This window comes from Wolffia australiana, chromosome 7 (assembly GCF_029677425.1).
Source record: "Wolffia australiana isolate 7733 chromosome 7, ASM2967742v1".
Taxonomy (NCBI): Eukaryota; Viridiplantae; Streptophyta; class Magnoliopsida; order Alismatales; family Araceae; genus Wolffia; species Wolffia australiana.
In genome coordinates this window covers 17,944,420-17,961,458 of record NC_135841.1, presented here as the reverse complement: position 1 = coordinate 17,961,458, position 17,039 = coordinate 17,944,420, and the positions used below count along the sequence as shown (strand labels likewise).

The 17,039-nt window shown below is 41.7% G+C and overlaps 3 protein-coding genes across 6 annotated transcripts; 2 read left to right on the top strand and 1 right to left on the bottom strand.

Annotated features, from left to right (window-relative positions):
• Positions 1 to 3,758: 3,758 nt before the first annotated feature.
• LOC144705890 (cold shock domain-containing protein 4-like) lies at positions 3,759 to 5,780 on the bottom strand. The gene is made up of 2 exons (XM_078578749.1): positions 4,978 to 5,780; positions 3,759 to 3,967 (listed from the first exon to the last, which is right to left on the bottom strand). The coding sequence occupies exon 1, from the start codon at positions 5,689 to 5,691 to the stop codon at positions 4,990 to 4,992; it is 702 nt and encodes a 233-aa protein (XP_078434875.1). The 5' UTR covers positions 5,692 to 5,780; the 3' UTR covers positions 3,759 to 3,967; positions 4,978 to 4,989.
• Positions 5,781 to 5,967: 187 nt separating this feature from the next.
• LOC144705889 (camphor resistance CrcB family protein) lies at positions 5,968 to 11,939 on the top strand. 4 transcript variants are annotated; one of them, XM_078578745.1, is made up of 10 exons: positions 5,968 to 6,012; positions 6,746 to 7,046; positions 7,106 to 7,239; positions 7,367 to 7,861; positions 7,941 to 8,012; positions 8,752 to 8,850; positions 9,987 to 10,179; positions 10,331 to 10,707; positions 11,427 to 11,689; positions 11,799 to 11,939. In XM_078578745.1, exons 4-9 carry the CDS (start codon positions 7,403 to 7,405, stop codon positions 11,640 to 11,642), a joined length of 1,416 nt encoding a protein of 471 aa, XP_078434871.1. In that variant the 5' UTR covers positions 5,968 to 6,012; positions 6,746 to 7,046; positions 7,106 to 7,239; positions 7,367 to 7,402; the 3' UTR covers positions 11,643 to 11,689; positions 11,799 to 11,939. The 4 variants fall into 4 exon arrangements, with proteins under 4 accessions (XP_078434871.1, XP_078434872.1, XP_078434873.1 ...); XM_078578746.1 differs by lacking the exons at positions 6,746 to 7,046; positions 7,106 to 7,239 and having other exon boundaries at positions 5,996 to 6,012; XM_078578747.1 differs by lacking the exons at positions 5,968 to 6,012; positions 6,746 to 7,046; positions 7,106 to 7,239; positions 11,427 to 11,689; positions 11,799 to 11,939 and adding an exon at positions 11,038 to 11,336 and having other exon boundaries at positions 7,246 to 7,861.
• On the top strand, positions 11,782 to 12,117 carry LOC144706037 (protein RALF-like 34). The gene has a single exon (XM_078578909.1). The coding sequence runs from the start codon at positions 11,782 to 11,784 to the stop codon at positions 12,115 to 12,117; it is 336 nt and encodes a 111-aa protein (XP_078435035.1).
• Positions 12,118 to 17,039: the final 4,922 nt, after the last annotated feature.

Genomic DNA, 17,039 nt, shown 5'->3' with positions numbered 1-17,039 from the left:
TTGTAGTTCTTTGTACTTCCTTCCCGCTGTTGCTTTCACTGCATCCATACCGAGGACAGCCCCTACCACTTGTCTCCCGTAGAACCACAGTCCCGAGAAGGACTTCTTCTTGACGAGTCTCCATGGTAGATCATTATCGCTGACAAATCTAACAAATTCCTCATTTGTTTGCTCCAAGGTGACACCACGAAGGTATAGCTTGTTTGACTGTAAGTCTTTTTGAAAACAATGTTATCTAATTGATAGATACAGGTCTGATTTATTCATGGAGTTTACGGTGGGCTTTCTCCAAACGCCTCTAGATCATGTTTGTGCTCTTATGCTTATTTCACTTGATGATGACCTTTTGGGTGGGGTTCTGCGCTTTGCTAAGTACACATCGATACTCATCTGGGCCAATCTCAATGAACTTGTCCAAAATTTTGGACCGAGTTTGCCTAGTGGTTCGGGAGGACGTGTTGTCGTCAAAATCTATCTCCAACCATTTGTCTGATACTTCGATTGTAACCCTTGCAATCAAATTTGGCGTGGTACCAGATGTGGCCTCCATTGGTCTATTGTGTTACGATGTAAGATAATACGTTGAGAAATTTAGATTCAAGAATTGTGTATCTTCACACATTTAGGATAAAAAAAAATTGTACCTATCTAATAACCATTTCGTATATGATTTAGGAGACAAGCCGTGGGAAAATGGAAATAAGTAAATCAAAGTATGAGATCTTAAGAACACGTTAAAATAACAACTTACCATGAGGCCTTAACATATTTAATTCACCTTATTTAGTGAAGGAGACAACAAGGGACGAGAATGGACGGGTGGGTAGAGAGAGAAGTTAGAGAGAGAGCAATGCACACACAAAGAAACATTTGAAGAGAGAGTTGCACCGAGGAAGAGAGACATGAGAAGGGAAAATGCTGATAGATAATTTGGGAAAAAAGATGAAGAGAGTAGAGAGAGCGACACAAAGAAAGGGGGATATGCAGGGAGACATTCATACAGGGACAGAGAAAGATGCAGAGCAGAGATTCATGCAGGGAGCGAGAGAGATGCGGAGCAAAGAGAGATATGCAGCGAAGAAGAGAGTAGTATGCAGAGAGATATGCAGTGAGAGATGAAGGGAGCGAGAGAGAAGGAAACACACATATGTTCCTTGAATGCGAGACAGGGAAAGATATGCATGAGAATAGAGTTACATAGAGATATTTTCATAAATGTGGGGAACAAGAGATACAGATAGGAAGGTATATAAAGAGATATTTAATGATGAAAAGAGAGTGTGAGAGCAAGATAAAAAAAGCAGAGAGGAAAATTAGAAACTCTCTATTAGAGAGGGCTGCAGAGAGAGAGAGGGAGACAGGTGTAGGGAGAGAGAGGAGTATTAAACAGACATGTAGAAAATGACGAGAGAAACTGAAACAGAGAGCAAGAGATGGATAGACAAGTAGAGGAGAGAGGGAGAAAAATAAAGAGAGTACATGAGAGAGGGAGGTGTAGAGAGGGATGCAGAGAGACAGAGATGCATGGAGAGAGAGGAGGAGAATTATAGAGACATGTAGAAAATGACGAGAGAAACTGATTCAGAGATCTACATATGGATGAGAGAGAGAAAAACAAACACAATGGATGAGAAAGGGAGTTGTAGAGAGACAGAGATGCAGGGAGTGAGAGAAGGATAATAAGACTGTAATATAGAAAATGACAAGAGAAACTGAAATAGATATCTATAGATGTATAGGCAAGGAGAGAGATAGAGAGAAAAAAGGACGATGGATGAGAAAGGTAGTTGTAGAGAGAGGGCTGCAGATAGAGAGAGGGAGACAAAGATGAAGGGAGCGAGAGAAGGATCTTTAGATTATAGAGTGAGAGATAGGCAAAAAGATTTAGATATATACATAACGAGAAAAAGTATCAGATATATATACACATATATATATACATGAAAGATAGAGAGCTACAAAGGAGAGACAGTTTCATATATATATATACATAGATACAAACCTATATATCCATATTTATATATAATGAAAGAAAACAACAAAGAGTCAGAGACACAGGAAAAGAGAACACAGACGTGCTTCTCTGCACATCTCCATTGCGAGCAAAGAATGAGAGGATAGATAGAACAAAAAGAGACACCGTGGAGTGAATATGCAGGGAGAGAAACATGCAGAAAGGCAAAAAAACGGGGAGAGAGAGAGATCCCCAAAGCGGGGATATGTGTCGAGACTCGAAAGAGATCTATGGAGGGCTAGCGAGATTTGCAACATGTGAGAGAGATAGCTATCCTGGGAGTTAGAGATATATGAAAGGAAAAGAGGAGAGATATGGAGGGTCTAAGAGCAATGCAGGAAGCAAGAGAGACATGCCATAAGAGGGAGAGAGAAACTGAAAGGGATATGCAATAACAGAGAGACATCGCCCATGGAAACTACAATTGACGCGCAACGGGCAAAATTAGCTAACAAGATTGAGTGTTGTCATCAAGATCAAAATATGCACAACGAGCGGAGGATAATAGATGGCAGTTAAAACTTAAAGCTAATAGGAGGTCCCAGGCGAGAGACCAGAGCAAATCAACAGCTGATCGTCCTGAGAGAGAGCCATAGAGGTTGATTGTCCAGCGACTCACAGGCAGTGGGAACAGCTTGTATGGGCAAGATTCATGAACTGTTTTTTACATAGTAACTACACAACCTATCTTCTCGTCCCGGATGTTGAACAGGAAAATACTCCTCGGGACGGGATGACTTCTGGACGGGACAGTACAAGGACGGAAATCTCCAGGACAGGACGAAGTTCAAACGGGACAAGGCGGACGAATCCCTAAAAAATGGGACGCAGGACGGGACAAGGCGGACGAATCCCTAAAAAATGGGACGCAGGACGGGACATCTCTTCCTTCGTCCACGTCCTGGACAATCATGCACTATACTTCCAGCTGAAAAGGACAAAGAGATTCTCTTAAAGAGATTCTTTTTATATTTTTTTCTTGGCCCCGGGCTGTGTCAAAGAAGCCAACGAAGATTCCCTTAAATGACCTCAAATGGCCGAAGGAAGCGATTCAAAGAAGATTCCCAAGTAGAAACTCATATAGAAGAGTGAATTAGTCTCTAGACTCTGATACCAAGTAGAAACTCATATAGAAGAAAGAAAATACATGTTTCATCGGTCAGAATAAGGGCCAATAAGACAGGAGATTCTCCCTGCTCCAACTAGACAATCATATTTAGACAGGTACAAACCATATAATTTCAGTTCCAATTTTTGTCCTTGGCGCGGTTAGTCTCCATTTCTTTATAAAATATTACTGATTTAATTACATGTAGATAGACGCTTGTGCCGAATGTGTAATTTTCCAAATCACCGAAGTAACGTTAAATATTCATAGCTAATTAAAAAAATAACTATTTATGTTATCTATCTTCATAAGACGAACATTTATGTCAATTCAAATACAATTAAGTATGGATTGTACGTTTTTTAAAGTCACAATATATTACTAGATATAAATAGCGCAGCCGAAATAATGGTGGTTAAAATTAAATTACCATTGTTTTCTGACTTCTCTAAAATTATCATACATGTCCACTTTTTACATTGCATGATGTGTCAGAGTAAACTTCAATCTACCGATGTCATATACACAATATTATCTAACTCAATTGCAACAACTTAACGTATATCTTGAGCCAAAGGAGTTAAAATAACCATAAATTGCTGTACTATTAACGGAAATCGGAGAAGCAAATTCTCATGAACAAAAACAAACCCCAGTATTGGCACCTATTATAGAACGAGACTCAAAAACACCATAATCCTTCAAGAACAAAATATCGACAAACTCCTCACCATATTTTGGAAAATAACTCGATTTACTTTGACAGGAAGATCGCAGCCAGAAGCATCGGAAGCCCGCCAGATCGCTGGAGAGCGCCCCTCTTCTAAGTTCGGCAATCCCCCGCCCTATGATTAAATCATAATCAGACTCAAAGGGCCATATAAGGAAATTATCAATAAAAAAATTTTACTTTCTAAAGATCCAAAGCAAAGTTTTATTTCAGTGAAAAAAAATGTTTAACCCATCTTCACAGAGTAACGCTAACGTGAGAAAATCACACTCGAGGCGGATACTCAACTTGTTTCTGCAGTTGTGTTGCCCAACTTACACTAGATTTTCAAAAGAGTTAACACTAGATTTCTGTTCCGTTATCCACAAACTAAGTCACATATGAAGAACATTTAATAATCGATTAGACCGAGTATGCCTGAAATAAGATCGATAGTTCTACCCAAAAACTCATTTAGTTGTAGGAGTAGTGCAATCTCTTGTCCCTTCTTTCAACAACAACAGTAAAATTTAAATCGAATTGAATCAACTCATAAAATGGGTTACTCTCGGTACATTTAGAGAGACAAATGAACGGTAGAACTTGTTCAAGAAACGGATTCACAAAAGCGGGGTAAGGAAACAATCTGCCAAAATTACCGAAAAAAGAAAGCATGTACAACCGAAGTGAAACAGAAGAACATAAGTAGCAGTCAGACAAAATATGGAAATAAAAACAATCCACCGCATGAGACAATCGTTAAAGGTTTCCTCTCAACTCAAAAAGGGAAACAAGTGAAAATGGTAGAATTCTTCAAGAAACGGGTGCAAGAAACCAGACTTAAGAAACAATCTTAAATAAGCTGCCGAAAATATCGAAATACAATGCATGCACAGCCAAAGTGAAGCAGAATAACAAAAAAAACAGTCAAATGAAAGACTTTGTAATTCGGACTAAGCACGAAGATAAATCTAACAATCTCCTTAAACTCAACTAGCCAATTAATCAGTTCCCCTGGATTTAAGAAAAAAAAGAGATCAGGATTTCGCCGCAACACAAATCCCCGGAAACATCAAAGAACAGAAATCACGCGCAATAAGAAAAACACCGATTAAAATCCGAACGAAGCGGGCAGATAGATCTCACGATATAGCAGGTCTAGGCGTTGCTAGGACACTCCCTGGCGAAATGCCCGGGCTTCCCACAATGAAAGCACCCCCCTCCACCTCCACCCCCACCTCCACCACCACCTCCACCGAAAGAACGCCCTCCTCCCCCGCCCATCTGACACTCTCTCGCCAGATGACCCGTTCCTCCACAACTGTAGCAAGCCGCCCCTCCACTCGCCCTACTGCACTCCCTCGCTAAATGCCCAGGCTGCCCGCACGTATAGCAAGTTCCACCACCGCCACCACCGCTACCTCCGCCACCGCCGCCCTGAGGACAATCCCTAGCCATATGGCCAGCCTGCCCGCAACTATAACACCCACTTCCCCCAATTCTCCCCCCTCTTCCACCGCCCCAACCTCCGCCAAAACCCCCACCAAACCCACCTCCGCCACCGCCGTAGAAGTCTCCACCGCCCCTTCCCCTTCCTCCAGAGAAGCCTCTCTCCCCCGAAGACGCTATGAACGCGCCGTTCGGGCCCGTAACGTCGATCGCCTTCGTCCTCCCGTCTTCTCCTTCTTCCACGACGAACTCCACCGCGTCGCCTTCGTTCAACACTCGGAATCCGTCGGATCGAATGGAGGTCTGGTGAACGAAGATGTCCTCGCCTCCGCCGTCCGGCTTGATGAATCCGAAGCCTTTCTGGCTGTTGAACCAGCTCACCGTGCCGCTCTCCCGATCGCGCTCCGCCATCTCCGACCTTCGAGGAAACCCTAACCCTAGATCGAGCCCCGCAAGGGTTTAGAAGGATCGTCTGTTGAAGAAGACGGTGGACGGGGGAGAGGGGTGGTGGTTTATATATAGTTTGCGAACAGATCGCCACGTCATCTTCCGAGCCCCGATGAAAAATCAACGGCTGAGATTGCACGATTCAAATTGAAAAGAGGAAACGGTTTCCGCCGTCCGATTGGGATCGGACGGTTCGTGGTAGGGGTATATATTGAAGTCTTTGAATGCCGAAACCGTTACTCAGAAGAGGCGCGGGGAGGCGGTGGGCGTCGTCAAAGAAACCAGGTACTCGATCGCCATTGGGATTCTTCTTGCTTTGAGCTACGATCTGGATCGCTACAGATCTGACGATCTGGATCTCAGCTTGATCGTGTTGTTATTGTCGATTCTTCCGACTAAGGTGCGGTGATCTGAATCGAATCGACTTTTGATCTGCGGAAGTAAGCGATCTGACGATCTGGATCTCGGATTCATCGTATGGTAGTTGTCCGCTCTTCCGACTTGGATGCGGCGATCGAATGGAATCGATGTTTGATCGGCGGTAGCCGGCGATCTGACGATCGAGTACTCTATTTGATAGAAACTTTTGATCAATATCGTGATCCGCTGTGCGATCTGATCCCTAGGCCCGTTCGCGCATGGTTTGCTGACTTGAATGAATTATTCGATGTGATCCACGATCTGGTCCATTGACCGGAAATGTTGAACTGTTCCATCCGAATTTATGCGGCATGTTAACGATGGCATCTACATTATAATATTCCCTCCAATTATTGTTGAGTTTTAGTGGGGTTTAGATTTTACTAATTCATTAGCCAATTATTATCTGCGAATCATAGTTTTATTAAAAATATTTCTCCGGATGATGACAATGATCGTGATGATTCCAATTTGTCTTTTTCTTCCCCCAACTTATTTGCCACCGCTTTTATGTCTAAACCCTGTATCTCTTCCTCGTTCATCACTCCTCTTCAGCCATTTCCATACCTACTAAAAAGTTGTTTTTATCAAAATCTAGTGTCATGACCGGGAGACTGCCTTCCGTGCTTCCAATGTCATCTCTCACTCTCACACTCCGTAACGAAAAGAGCTGTCTTCTGGAAACCACCTCCGATACTTTATCAAAGAAGACAATGGACGATCTTACGAGCAAGGAAAATAAAAAAGAGAATACTATGCGACGAAGAGAACAAAGAAGCAAGGCTATGAATTTCGATTGTAATTCAGTACAAGCGAATGGATGAATGATACGAGAGGAAAATTGCGAATCATTCTCTTCGTCTCAAAATATCCTTCAAACAAGTATTGGCGAGTCTTGGGTACGTATTTACTCATTGTTTGGTATTCTATATGTTTTAAGGAAATTTTCACCTTGCAGGGAGAAATCCCGGTCCCACCGAAATCTGGGCCCGGTTTTGCTAATCCATACACGTAGGCTGCTTAGTTTTGTGGCTGTTAATCGTCTGGCGATCTTGCCTACAATCGATCCGTGATTTACTGCAAACTCTTGAGGTTTTTAATTTCCTACGTATCAAATTAAGCTAAGACCCAACTTTAGATTTCCTTCGCTCTCGAATCTCTACGCCTTGATTTCAAACAATTGCATGTTTTTCACTTCTCCGATCATCGTGTTCTTCAGTGTTAGGGATCGAACAGAATTTCTTGGGCGGCATCGATGGCCAACTGCGAAAACACCGGCGATCAAAGCGATAGGCGTTTGCCCGCAAGATCCATGAGCATGTGTGCTCGTTTTGAATCTCAGACGGTGAATTTTCCTTCAGTTGGCAATGATTTTTGGAGGAGCTCTTCCTCAAGGGATCCATGGCGAAGATACTCTCTCAGCGGCCTATCGAGAGAAGGTTCAAGAAGGTCATTCGAAGGCGTTCCAAGCGAGGTGCTCTGTCGAACTCATCCTGGAAGCCATTGGAAAGAAGAAGATGAAGCTTTAGAGAATGAAGAAAACAGATTTTGCGCTCAAGTTGGAGACAGCGGAGATCAAGTTGTGGGAGAAAGAGAAGAGGAGGGCGTTCTTGTTGAAGAAAACACGGTTTCAGTCTCTGAGAAGGGCACTTCGGATTCTATTATTTACTCCAAGGAAGAGAAGATTAGCACTTTGGTCGTGCAGCCTTTGGAGGTTCGTCCCCAAAACTGAATCCCTTGAATTATTTACTTGATTAAATTCTCTTTTTTTTTGTTCTTCTGTCGTCCTACAGCGGTATAAGTTGCCCCTGGCTCTCGACTACGCGTCTTACATGCTTCACATGGCGGTTTTCGGGATTCTTGGGGTAAGCCATCGTGTATGATATTTAGTTCTGAAACGTCAACTGTTAACGTCATCGACCATCGGTTGCCGTTGACGACTGATCCATCAAACCTGATTGGATGTATAGTACCGGAGCGTCCGGGATGTGGACGATGGACGGAATGGGATGAAGATTGTCCTGTGCGACGTCCGCAATCAGTGCAGGGACGCGGATAGGACGGTTTTTTCGTCCGAGACCTCTAGACGGGGTGATTTTTTCGTCCCGTCCAGATGAAAACCATTTCATTCGGAGGTGTCGGGACGAATTTCCGTCCCAGTTTTCGTCCAACCTCGCGGATGGGACAATGTTTTCGTCCTGGGATGAAAAAACCGTCAAGTCCGCGTCCCGCACTAGTCTAGTTCAGGATTGTCCAGGATGTGGTAGATGGACGGGACGAGATCGTCCAGTCTGACGTCTGGAATCAGTGCAGGGACACGGACGGGACGGTTTTTTCGTCCGAGATCTCTGGACGGGACGATTTTCTCGTTCCGTCCGGACAAAAACTGTCTCGTCCAGAGCTCTCGGGACGAATTTCCGTCCCGATTATGGTCCAACCTCACGGTTCGAACAATTTTTTTGTCCTGGGATGAAAAAACCGGCCCGTCTGCGCCCCTGCACTATAATTGGATGCCTCAGCTGCATAGATCTCTGCATTTCCACTTGACTTAGGCTCATCTTGCCGTGACCTTATCTTGGATTTTCAATACTTCTGTGATTTCAGGTCTTTGCAAGGCACTTGCTGCAGAAACTCTTTGGCCCGGATTACCTCGCATTAACAAGAGACGGGACACCTCTCTATCTCGATCTTCCCGCCAACATGGTTTGCTTCTCTCTCTCTCTCTCTCTCTGTGCATTCTTATCATCATTCAAACTCGTCATCATATCCCGGCACCTATAGAACATAGATGTAGATGGGACAGTTTTTTAGTAGCAGTGACAAACTCGTCCTGCCAGGGCCTCAGACATCTGAACAAAACGGAAATCGTCTGCCGGAAGGATGGGAGGGGTTTTTGTAGAGGGAAGAGAAAACCATCCCATCCGCAGGCATTGGACAGGACGTGTGACCAATGTATTAGATTTTCATTTTAAGATTTTTTCTCGAATTTCAAAACTTCTATGGATTAGAATGTGATATGGTAGGGACTCAAGAATTTTCATTGTTGGGAATCGTGAAGTCAGGGGTTCCTGGATGAGAGGGTCCCCAGACGGGACGGTTCCAGGAAAAGAAGGTTCTGGATGGGACAGTTCTGGGACCAAGCGGGACGAAAACCGTCCCAAACCATCCAGCGTCTTATACAATTGTGCACTATACTGACTAGACGCCATCTGTCTGTAATAAAAATCGACATCGGTCGTTGTCCGGAGCGATGGACGGATGACTGAACTGAGAGCTTTTAGTCCTCCGTCATTTGTCATCTGTCATTCGTGACGGATGAACGATGACGAACGGATGACAGAATGGACGGGTGACTTTCCCTCTCTCTCTAGATCATTCCCTCTTCCTCTCTCTCTCCATCGTTCCTTCTCTCTCTCTCTCTCTCCATCGCTCTCCCTCTCTCTCTCCATCGCTCCCCCCCCCCTCTCTCTCCATCGCTCCCCCTCCCCCTCTCTCTCCCTCTCTCTCTATCTCGATCTACTTTGTCATCCATTCGTCCGTTATCCGTTCCTTTTTTCTGTAACGGACGAATAACGGAACGGAACTGATGACGGACTTGTGATGATGACGAAACCATGACGAATGATGAAACAGACGAAAAAAATTCCCTGGACGGATAACTGAACGGAAGTCTGTTCAATCCCGCTCTGTCCATTCAAAAAATCATTCGTTTTCGTCCAACAGCTCTCATACTGACACCTTAGCATGGGTGATAGAGGGATGATGACGAACAAAAATTGTCATCATTATCCTCCATGCATGATGATGACGAGATTGTCATTGCAATATGGTCTCAACAGGTGGGCTCATTCTTCATGGGATGGTTCGGGCTAGTGTTCAAAGGGGATGTGCGCCACGTGTCGGACCATCTGGCCGTTGGCTTGACCACAGGCTTCATGGGCAGCCTCACCACATTCAGTGGCTGGAACCAAAAAATGCTTATCTTGTCCTCGCAGCATTACTGGGTCTTCGCCATCGCTGGCTTCATCCTTGGTAAGCATTTCCCTCTACCCAATGGCGAGAATAACAAAATCTTATGGTTGTAATTGGAGGGTGGTTACCGACCCTTTTCAGGTGACCGCCTTTTTCTGTTATTCAAAAAACAAAAAAAACAAAATCTTATGATGCCGAGTTTCCTTATCAGGCTTCTTCCTGGTGAACGAGAGCTTCAACTATGGCGTTGCCTCCGCAGAGTACCTCCGTCGAAGCCTTCCAATTTCCTCACTGGAGAAGTGGGCCTTACACCGGCCGGCCCAGCACGCAGCGGCCATGGCCATAGCAGCCTTGCTCTTATTCTCTCTACTAGCCTTGAGCGCTGCCATGGCCAAAGTTAACGAAGCTTCTCTCTGGGTAGCCTGCCTCGTGGCGCCTCCCGGTGTGTGGCTTCGCTGGTATCTCGCACGCTTCAACGGCCGCGGCTTCGGCAAGAAGGCCGCCCTCAACTGGCTCCCTCTCGGCACCTTGGCGGCCAACCTCCTCGCTGCCATCGCCATGGCTGCCCTCTCCACCATCTCCCACGAGGTATCTATTAAAGTACAACATACTGCTTAAAGATGAAAAGTAGCCCACTTGCTATCAACTATTGCAGCTAGTGAATGGCAGCCGTCATCTGCCACGTCACACGTCACGGTGACGGCAACGTGACGGATGACGTGACGGTGATGGATAACGAACTGGGCATGACGGTGACATGACGGTGACGTGACGGTGACGGGGGGCCTTGGACAAGTGACGTGACGGGACGACCGTCACGGATGACGGCCGTGACAGATTTTTAAATCGTTAGATTTATGCTTTTCGAGAGCCGAGATTTCCCCACGTGGCCTCACTCGATTTCTTGGGATTTTGCAGAAAAGTCCATGCATTAATTCACGAGCGCAAAAGGATGCCGTCCAAAGATAATTAGAGATATGCCCCTCTAATTCTCTCTCCTCTGCATGGTTATTTTTCCCGCCACACATGACGGTGACGCCGTCCGGTGACGGGGACATGACGAGAAAAATAACCGCAAACATTTTTCCAAAATCCTAGGAAATGTGACGGGACAGTGTCACGTCACTGTGTGCGGATCATCATCCGTCCCGTCACGGTCATCCGTACCATTTCCTAATTACAGCTTTTACCACAGTTGACAAGCGATCTAAATCTAACATGGTAATCAGACCTTGGATTAGTCATTGTCAATTAGTCTTAAATTAAAGATGAAAACTGTCTAATCTAGTTTTTGATGATCTGAACAGGTGGGTAAGGGGAGAACGGTGGGTATCATCGCCGGGCTTCAATTCGGGCTAATGGGTTGTCTAAGCACAGTCTCAACCTTCGCGGCGGAGGTCTACGCCATGCGCAAGAGCGGCCACGAGGGCAGGGCGGCGGGCTACGCCGCCGCCACCTTCCTCCCCGCCTTCGCCGCCGGCACTCTAATCTTCTCCGTTCCAATCTGGGCCCGCCACCGATAACTCCATCATGATCATCAACCCTTCATCTCCGCCGTCGATTTCTTCATGTGAGGCTCATTTAATTTCTATCCACTTTACCTGACCCTTCTTTTTATCGCCGTCTCCTTCGTTTCCATCGCCATCTCAGGCGGTTGTTTCAATGGCGGTCTCTCTCAGGCTTCTGCTGCTGCTCGCCGTCTGTGTGGCTGGAATCGTACTTGTTAATGGCGGATCTGCGTTGGAGGAGTCTTTTGACTGGGCGGAGGGCTCTTCTGGCTTCTCTTTAATGGAGGAAAGTGAAGGATTGGGAACGAGGAGGGCTCTCTATTGGAGGCTTATGCATTATTACATCTCTTATGGGGCTTTGTCGGCGGATCGAGTGCCTTGTCCGCCGAGATCTGGACGGTCTTACTACACTAACAGCTGCTACCATGCTCGGGGAGGGGTTAATCCTTATAGCCGTGGCTGCTCTGCCATTACTCGCTGCCGGAGCTGAGGATCTCTGGTAATGTTCTTGATTTGTCGTTTTTTTTCTTTTTGTGGTGGAAATCTGTTTGGTCGTGTTCTTGCGCTTTGATCTGTGTTTGTTGAGCCCCGGGGATTGTTGTTTCGGGTGGGGGTGGAATGTAGGTGGAGATCTTGGGTTTTCTCTTGTTCTTAGGTTCTGATTCGGTGTTCCTTTTCTGTTCGAGTTCTGGAACTCGTTGCGTGAAATAAAACAAGTGTAATTTACCTTTATTTTGTTGTATCTGAATGCTCGGTTGGTCTCAGCTTCTAATTGTGTGGTTCGTGTCACTTCTGTTGAATTAGATGTTATAGTTACACAGAAACTATTTTGATGTGGTTTTTTATGGTTCTTTATGCCACACGTACTATTTTTTATTTTCTCTTTCGTTAACTTTTTATAAGGACATCGGGGCGATTAGGATTTATTCAGATTTGCTTTTTTTACTGTGAATAATGTTGTTTATTGGCCTAAATTTATTACTTTTTCATCATCTATGTCTTAATGCATTTATAATTTTCTCTATTGAACTGTTTTCATGATATTTTCCTAGTCTAACTCTCTCTTATCCTGATTTCTCCATTCTTTGAGTCTCATTCTCTCTCCCAATTTTTTAACATTTCTCTTATCGAAATTAAATACTTCCTCTCCGAGAGCTTTCTCTCACTGTTTAGTTTTTGCTCTCGCTCTTCAATAAGTACAACAGGAAGTTTCCCTTTCTTTCTTGCCTTCATTCTTTGGAAGAACAGGAATAATAACTCCTCTATCTATCAAAAAACACTGTAAACGGCTTTTTCTTTCTCACAATGGGTTTTCCTCTCCTGAAAATCTTAATCTGTTTAAGATCTGCTGAATATTTTCTCGAATATTAATGATATGGAGTATTAGTTTCTTTTTTCACAATGATAAATCCATTCTCAAATGTATGTCTCCTATTTAAGAAAGTAACACTTCATACTTATTTACTTTATTGAGAAGCTTTCCATTTCTCCTTACACGAGGGTGCCATTTGTCATCTCCTAAACAATAGAAATTCCCTGGAATGAATCATCTTAAGTTTTTTGATATTCTTCTGCATATTCATCTTGGTCATAAAGCCGTGTAATCATTAATAATGAATTTATTTTTTGTACCTAATCAAAGAATCTTGCTGGTTTCGAAAAGGCAGAACGGGGTGACATTATTCTTTTTTTGTATAACATCTATCTACTGGGGGAACGCTTGCATGATCTGAGAGTGCGCCTGAAAATTTCGAGGTATTTATTGATCAAAGTGAAAAGGAAAGTTGAAAATTTTATTTGTAAGTTTGCACAATGATGTTAAGGCAAGTGGTTAAGAATAACATTGATCACTCTGGGATATCTCTTTAGAATATATAATGCAGAGAAGTGGTCTAAATCTAAGTTGTGAAATTTGAGATATGTTTTTGAATTGAAGCATGTATTTAAAATATAAGGGGGCTCGTTTTATTTACTTTGAGGTTTTGGAAGTTTTAATTATGGATTATGAATCCACAAATGAGTAGATTTCAAAGAATGTGTGATTCATTAAGTTTAATATTTCTCCGTTGGCACTGACTAAATTTCCGTGATTTGGGTGATCAACGGTTGGTATTAAGCTAGACTTGAACATTACATTACTTCGACGCCAGAGTCTATTCAAGTATAAAAAACTTTTGAGTATGAAACCCATGTTCTGTTTTATTCTGGTTCACCTTGATTTGACCAGATATGTTTACTTTAACCAGTAACAGTCAATCATTAAATAATTTTAAATATGTAACACAAGTATTATTGAGGTGCCGAAATATTTTGTTCTAGATCACTTTGATTTGACAATATATGTTTAACCAAAAATAGGCAAGCGTTAAAAAACTATAAAACATGAAAACTAAAATAATAGTGAGGAGGAGAAATATATTTTTTTCTGGATCACCTTGATTTGATCATATGCTTCCCAAAAATTAGGGCTTTAGAAATAAAAGAATATATATTTTGCACTTTATACTGATACTAAAGTAAGGCTTTTTCGGCCCACTGGTGAATTTTGATTAGCAATTCGAGTGATTTGGTAAGTCCAATGAAAATAATTCTTCTATTGAGAACCCATTACTGAAGGAAAAATAGAACCAGAGGGCTTCCTGCTCAACAAGAAAAATATGCGATAACAAAATGTACCTGGAAAAAATGATCCTCAGATGTAAATGCGCTATGAGATGGATGAGATTGTTTGACAGGTGATAATTATGTAACAATGGTTTTGCCCATCTTTCATGGAGTATCTCATGAGAGCCATTTTTTACCATCTAGTGGAGTTTTGATCCAGTTTGAGATGAACTAATGTCTTTATTGCATCTACTGAATTCTAAAAAAAGTTATAGAGATAGAATTATGAAAAAATACTGTACTGGAAAAGCTGGTGCTTTCTAGAGGCCAATGAAGTAATCTATAAAGCTTATGAGTCCTTTCACATGGAATAACAAATGAAAAGTTAGGAAATGATCACATAACAGGGTTTCTAATTGGAGATTTTCCCTCACTTTATTTGATGGTTTGGGGGTTATTGGAATCGGGTTGTAGGTGATAATTTTGTTGCCGTCTTATAGTCATGAATATTATTACGATGACAACCTACATGTGACCATATGATGCAGGTAGATGGGCTTAAAGGTATTTAGAAATCCTAAGAGTTAAAAAAACAATCAGATGAAGTATTTTAATAATAAGAGATATAAGATAATTTATATTCTGCTCATATCATGCCTACCTTTATCTTCTTAGACTCCAAATAACGATGGGATAATGCCCAAAACATGCGAGGATATTCCTTTTTGTTATGCATAGGGACACATGGTGTCCGAAAAGTGTGATTATAATCACTATAAATACGAATAGATAGGTAGTACACATGGCAGTACCACAAAATTTGGTAATTAAAATTGTTATTAATGCAATGAAAAGTGAAAAAATGCATAAAGATGTGGCACAATTTGCTGGAACACATTATACCAATGGATTGCCTTGGCGCTTGAGCAACATGTTGACATGTCATGCTTATAATGAAGCCCCTGAATATGCACAATGACTTCGTAATTATGAAGATATCTAATAGAATGATAACTAGTCTCTAAATATGTATTCTACAATTGCCCATTCAGTAGCTACACATGGGGCCATTAGTGTCAAGATGCTAAGGACAGAGGGCTAGTGCTCTTTAGGGAAAGAGTTTGCTGAATTGATATGTACAAATCTCTGAATGATATTATAACTAAATGTTAATCAGACTATTTCATCTCACATTCATATAAATGAACCTTTGAGTTGAGAAACCAAAGAGATCTTATGAATGGACAACTCTATTTTGAATACAACTTACAAGTTCCTAACCATACTACTTAAGTAAGCATTAGCTCAAATATAGCAGCAAGTACACAAATATATTTGAGTGGTCAAGATGGGATTGGTTTTCCTTTGGTATATGAGGAGATTTACTAGAGGAAAAATATGCATTAAATTCCACTAGGTGGTATGGAGATATTGGAGAAGATATTCTCCATTTATCCATGCTACATAATGGTACATACTCGAATGACAGATTATGATGTGACTATTAAGCATGCCCAAAGTCATTTGGGAGCCTCTTGCGAAAAAGGATTATACATATGATAAACAATGACGTTAAGGGTTTTATGAAAGAGTTTATTTAGTACTTTGCATATTCTAGTGCACGAGGTGTAGCTTGACACATCATAGGCCAGAAATTTAACTTATCAACTTGGTTAGATTGATCATTATTTATTTTATTATTTAATAATATAGTAATTAATAAGGTTGTTCAGTCCCTTTACTGAAAGTTCCCGAATAACTATATATAGCAGGGTTCACCCATTTTAGGTGGCAGTGTCAGCCAGACCAAGGAACCCCTCTCTTTTTTCCTTCTCAATTCGCTAACTCCACTAGTGAGAATTGAAGGTGAGAATATATATCAGATATTCAAGAAGATTTTGAGAAGAAGAAGAGATCCATTGCCACATTGTGAATAAACCGAAGAAACTCTTCTAGGGATTAAGTTAAGGGCGTGATTAGTTCCACACAAGGTGATGTGATCATCTATGGTTTTATACATCAATTATGAATCTATTTCCATCTTCTTTCTATGCGACTTAAATAAATCAATCAAGACATAAGAACCCAATAGTATACTCCTCCAATTCACTATAGAAAAGTAGAAGAATAAAAATTTTAATAGGAAGATACATTAAATCCTCACTTTGAAGAGAGCAATTGAAAAAAAAAAAATTAGGTATTTTGAGGCCACTTTTCTACATCCATGATGTTTTTGCTCCATTTAAAGAGTAGATGACCAGGCAAGCAATATACTGATTAGTCCTCACTCATTTTTTATTGAACTTGAAGACAACAAAAACCTATATACTTTTAAAACATTATACATTTTTGGGTCATCAATCCTTTATAAAAATCATGCACATGGTTTGAAGCACTATAAAAGAAGGATGATATACTCTCAAAATTTTGCACAAAATATTTTATGATTCCATACTGATATCTGTATCACTTTTAAAATGAGTTTTTAGAGTATTTCACAGTTATGAACATATTTTTTTTAAATAGGGTTGGAATAAGGTGAAATTAAAATGTGCATATTCAGTCTGAAGTACAAGATATTCTTTGAGAACATATAATGTTCTCCATGATTTTTGTAATGTTGTCTGCTTTTTTCACCTTATTGGTAATCTATTTTTTATTTAAGCTAATGATAAGCTCTTAATGAGGTATTTTTACATATTTAAATTGTGAAGAGAAACAGGTTGTGAAATGATTTTATTTGGTATTAACCTATTTTTGTTTCAAAAGCTCATGCTTTTGTTGAGTGTTATATCATTACATCCTCAA

Bases quoted from the DNA above. Each gene is read 5' to 3' on its own strand.
- LOC144705890 (XM_078578749.1), bottom strand. From the start codon at position 5,691: ATGGCGGAGCGCGATCGGGAGAGCGGCACGGTGAGCTGGTTCAACAGC.
- LOC144705889 (XM_078578745.1), top strand. From the start codon at position 7,403: ATGGCCAACTGCGAAAACACCGGCGATCAAAGCGATAGGCGTTTGCCC. The intron at 7,862-7,940 runs GTTCGTCCCCAA...GTCGTCCTACAG, and splicing joins TGGTCGTGCAGCCTTTGGAG to CGGTATAAGTTGCCCCTGGC. The intron at 8,851-9,986 runs GTTTGCTTCTCT...TGGTCTCAACAG, and splicing joins TCGATCTTCCCGCCAACATG to GTGGGCTCATTCTTCATGGG.
- LOC144706037 (XM_078578909.1), top strand. From the start codon at position 11,782: ATGGCGGTCTCTCTCAGGCTTCTGCTGCTGCTCGCCGTCTGTGTGGCT.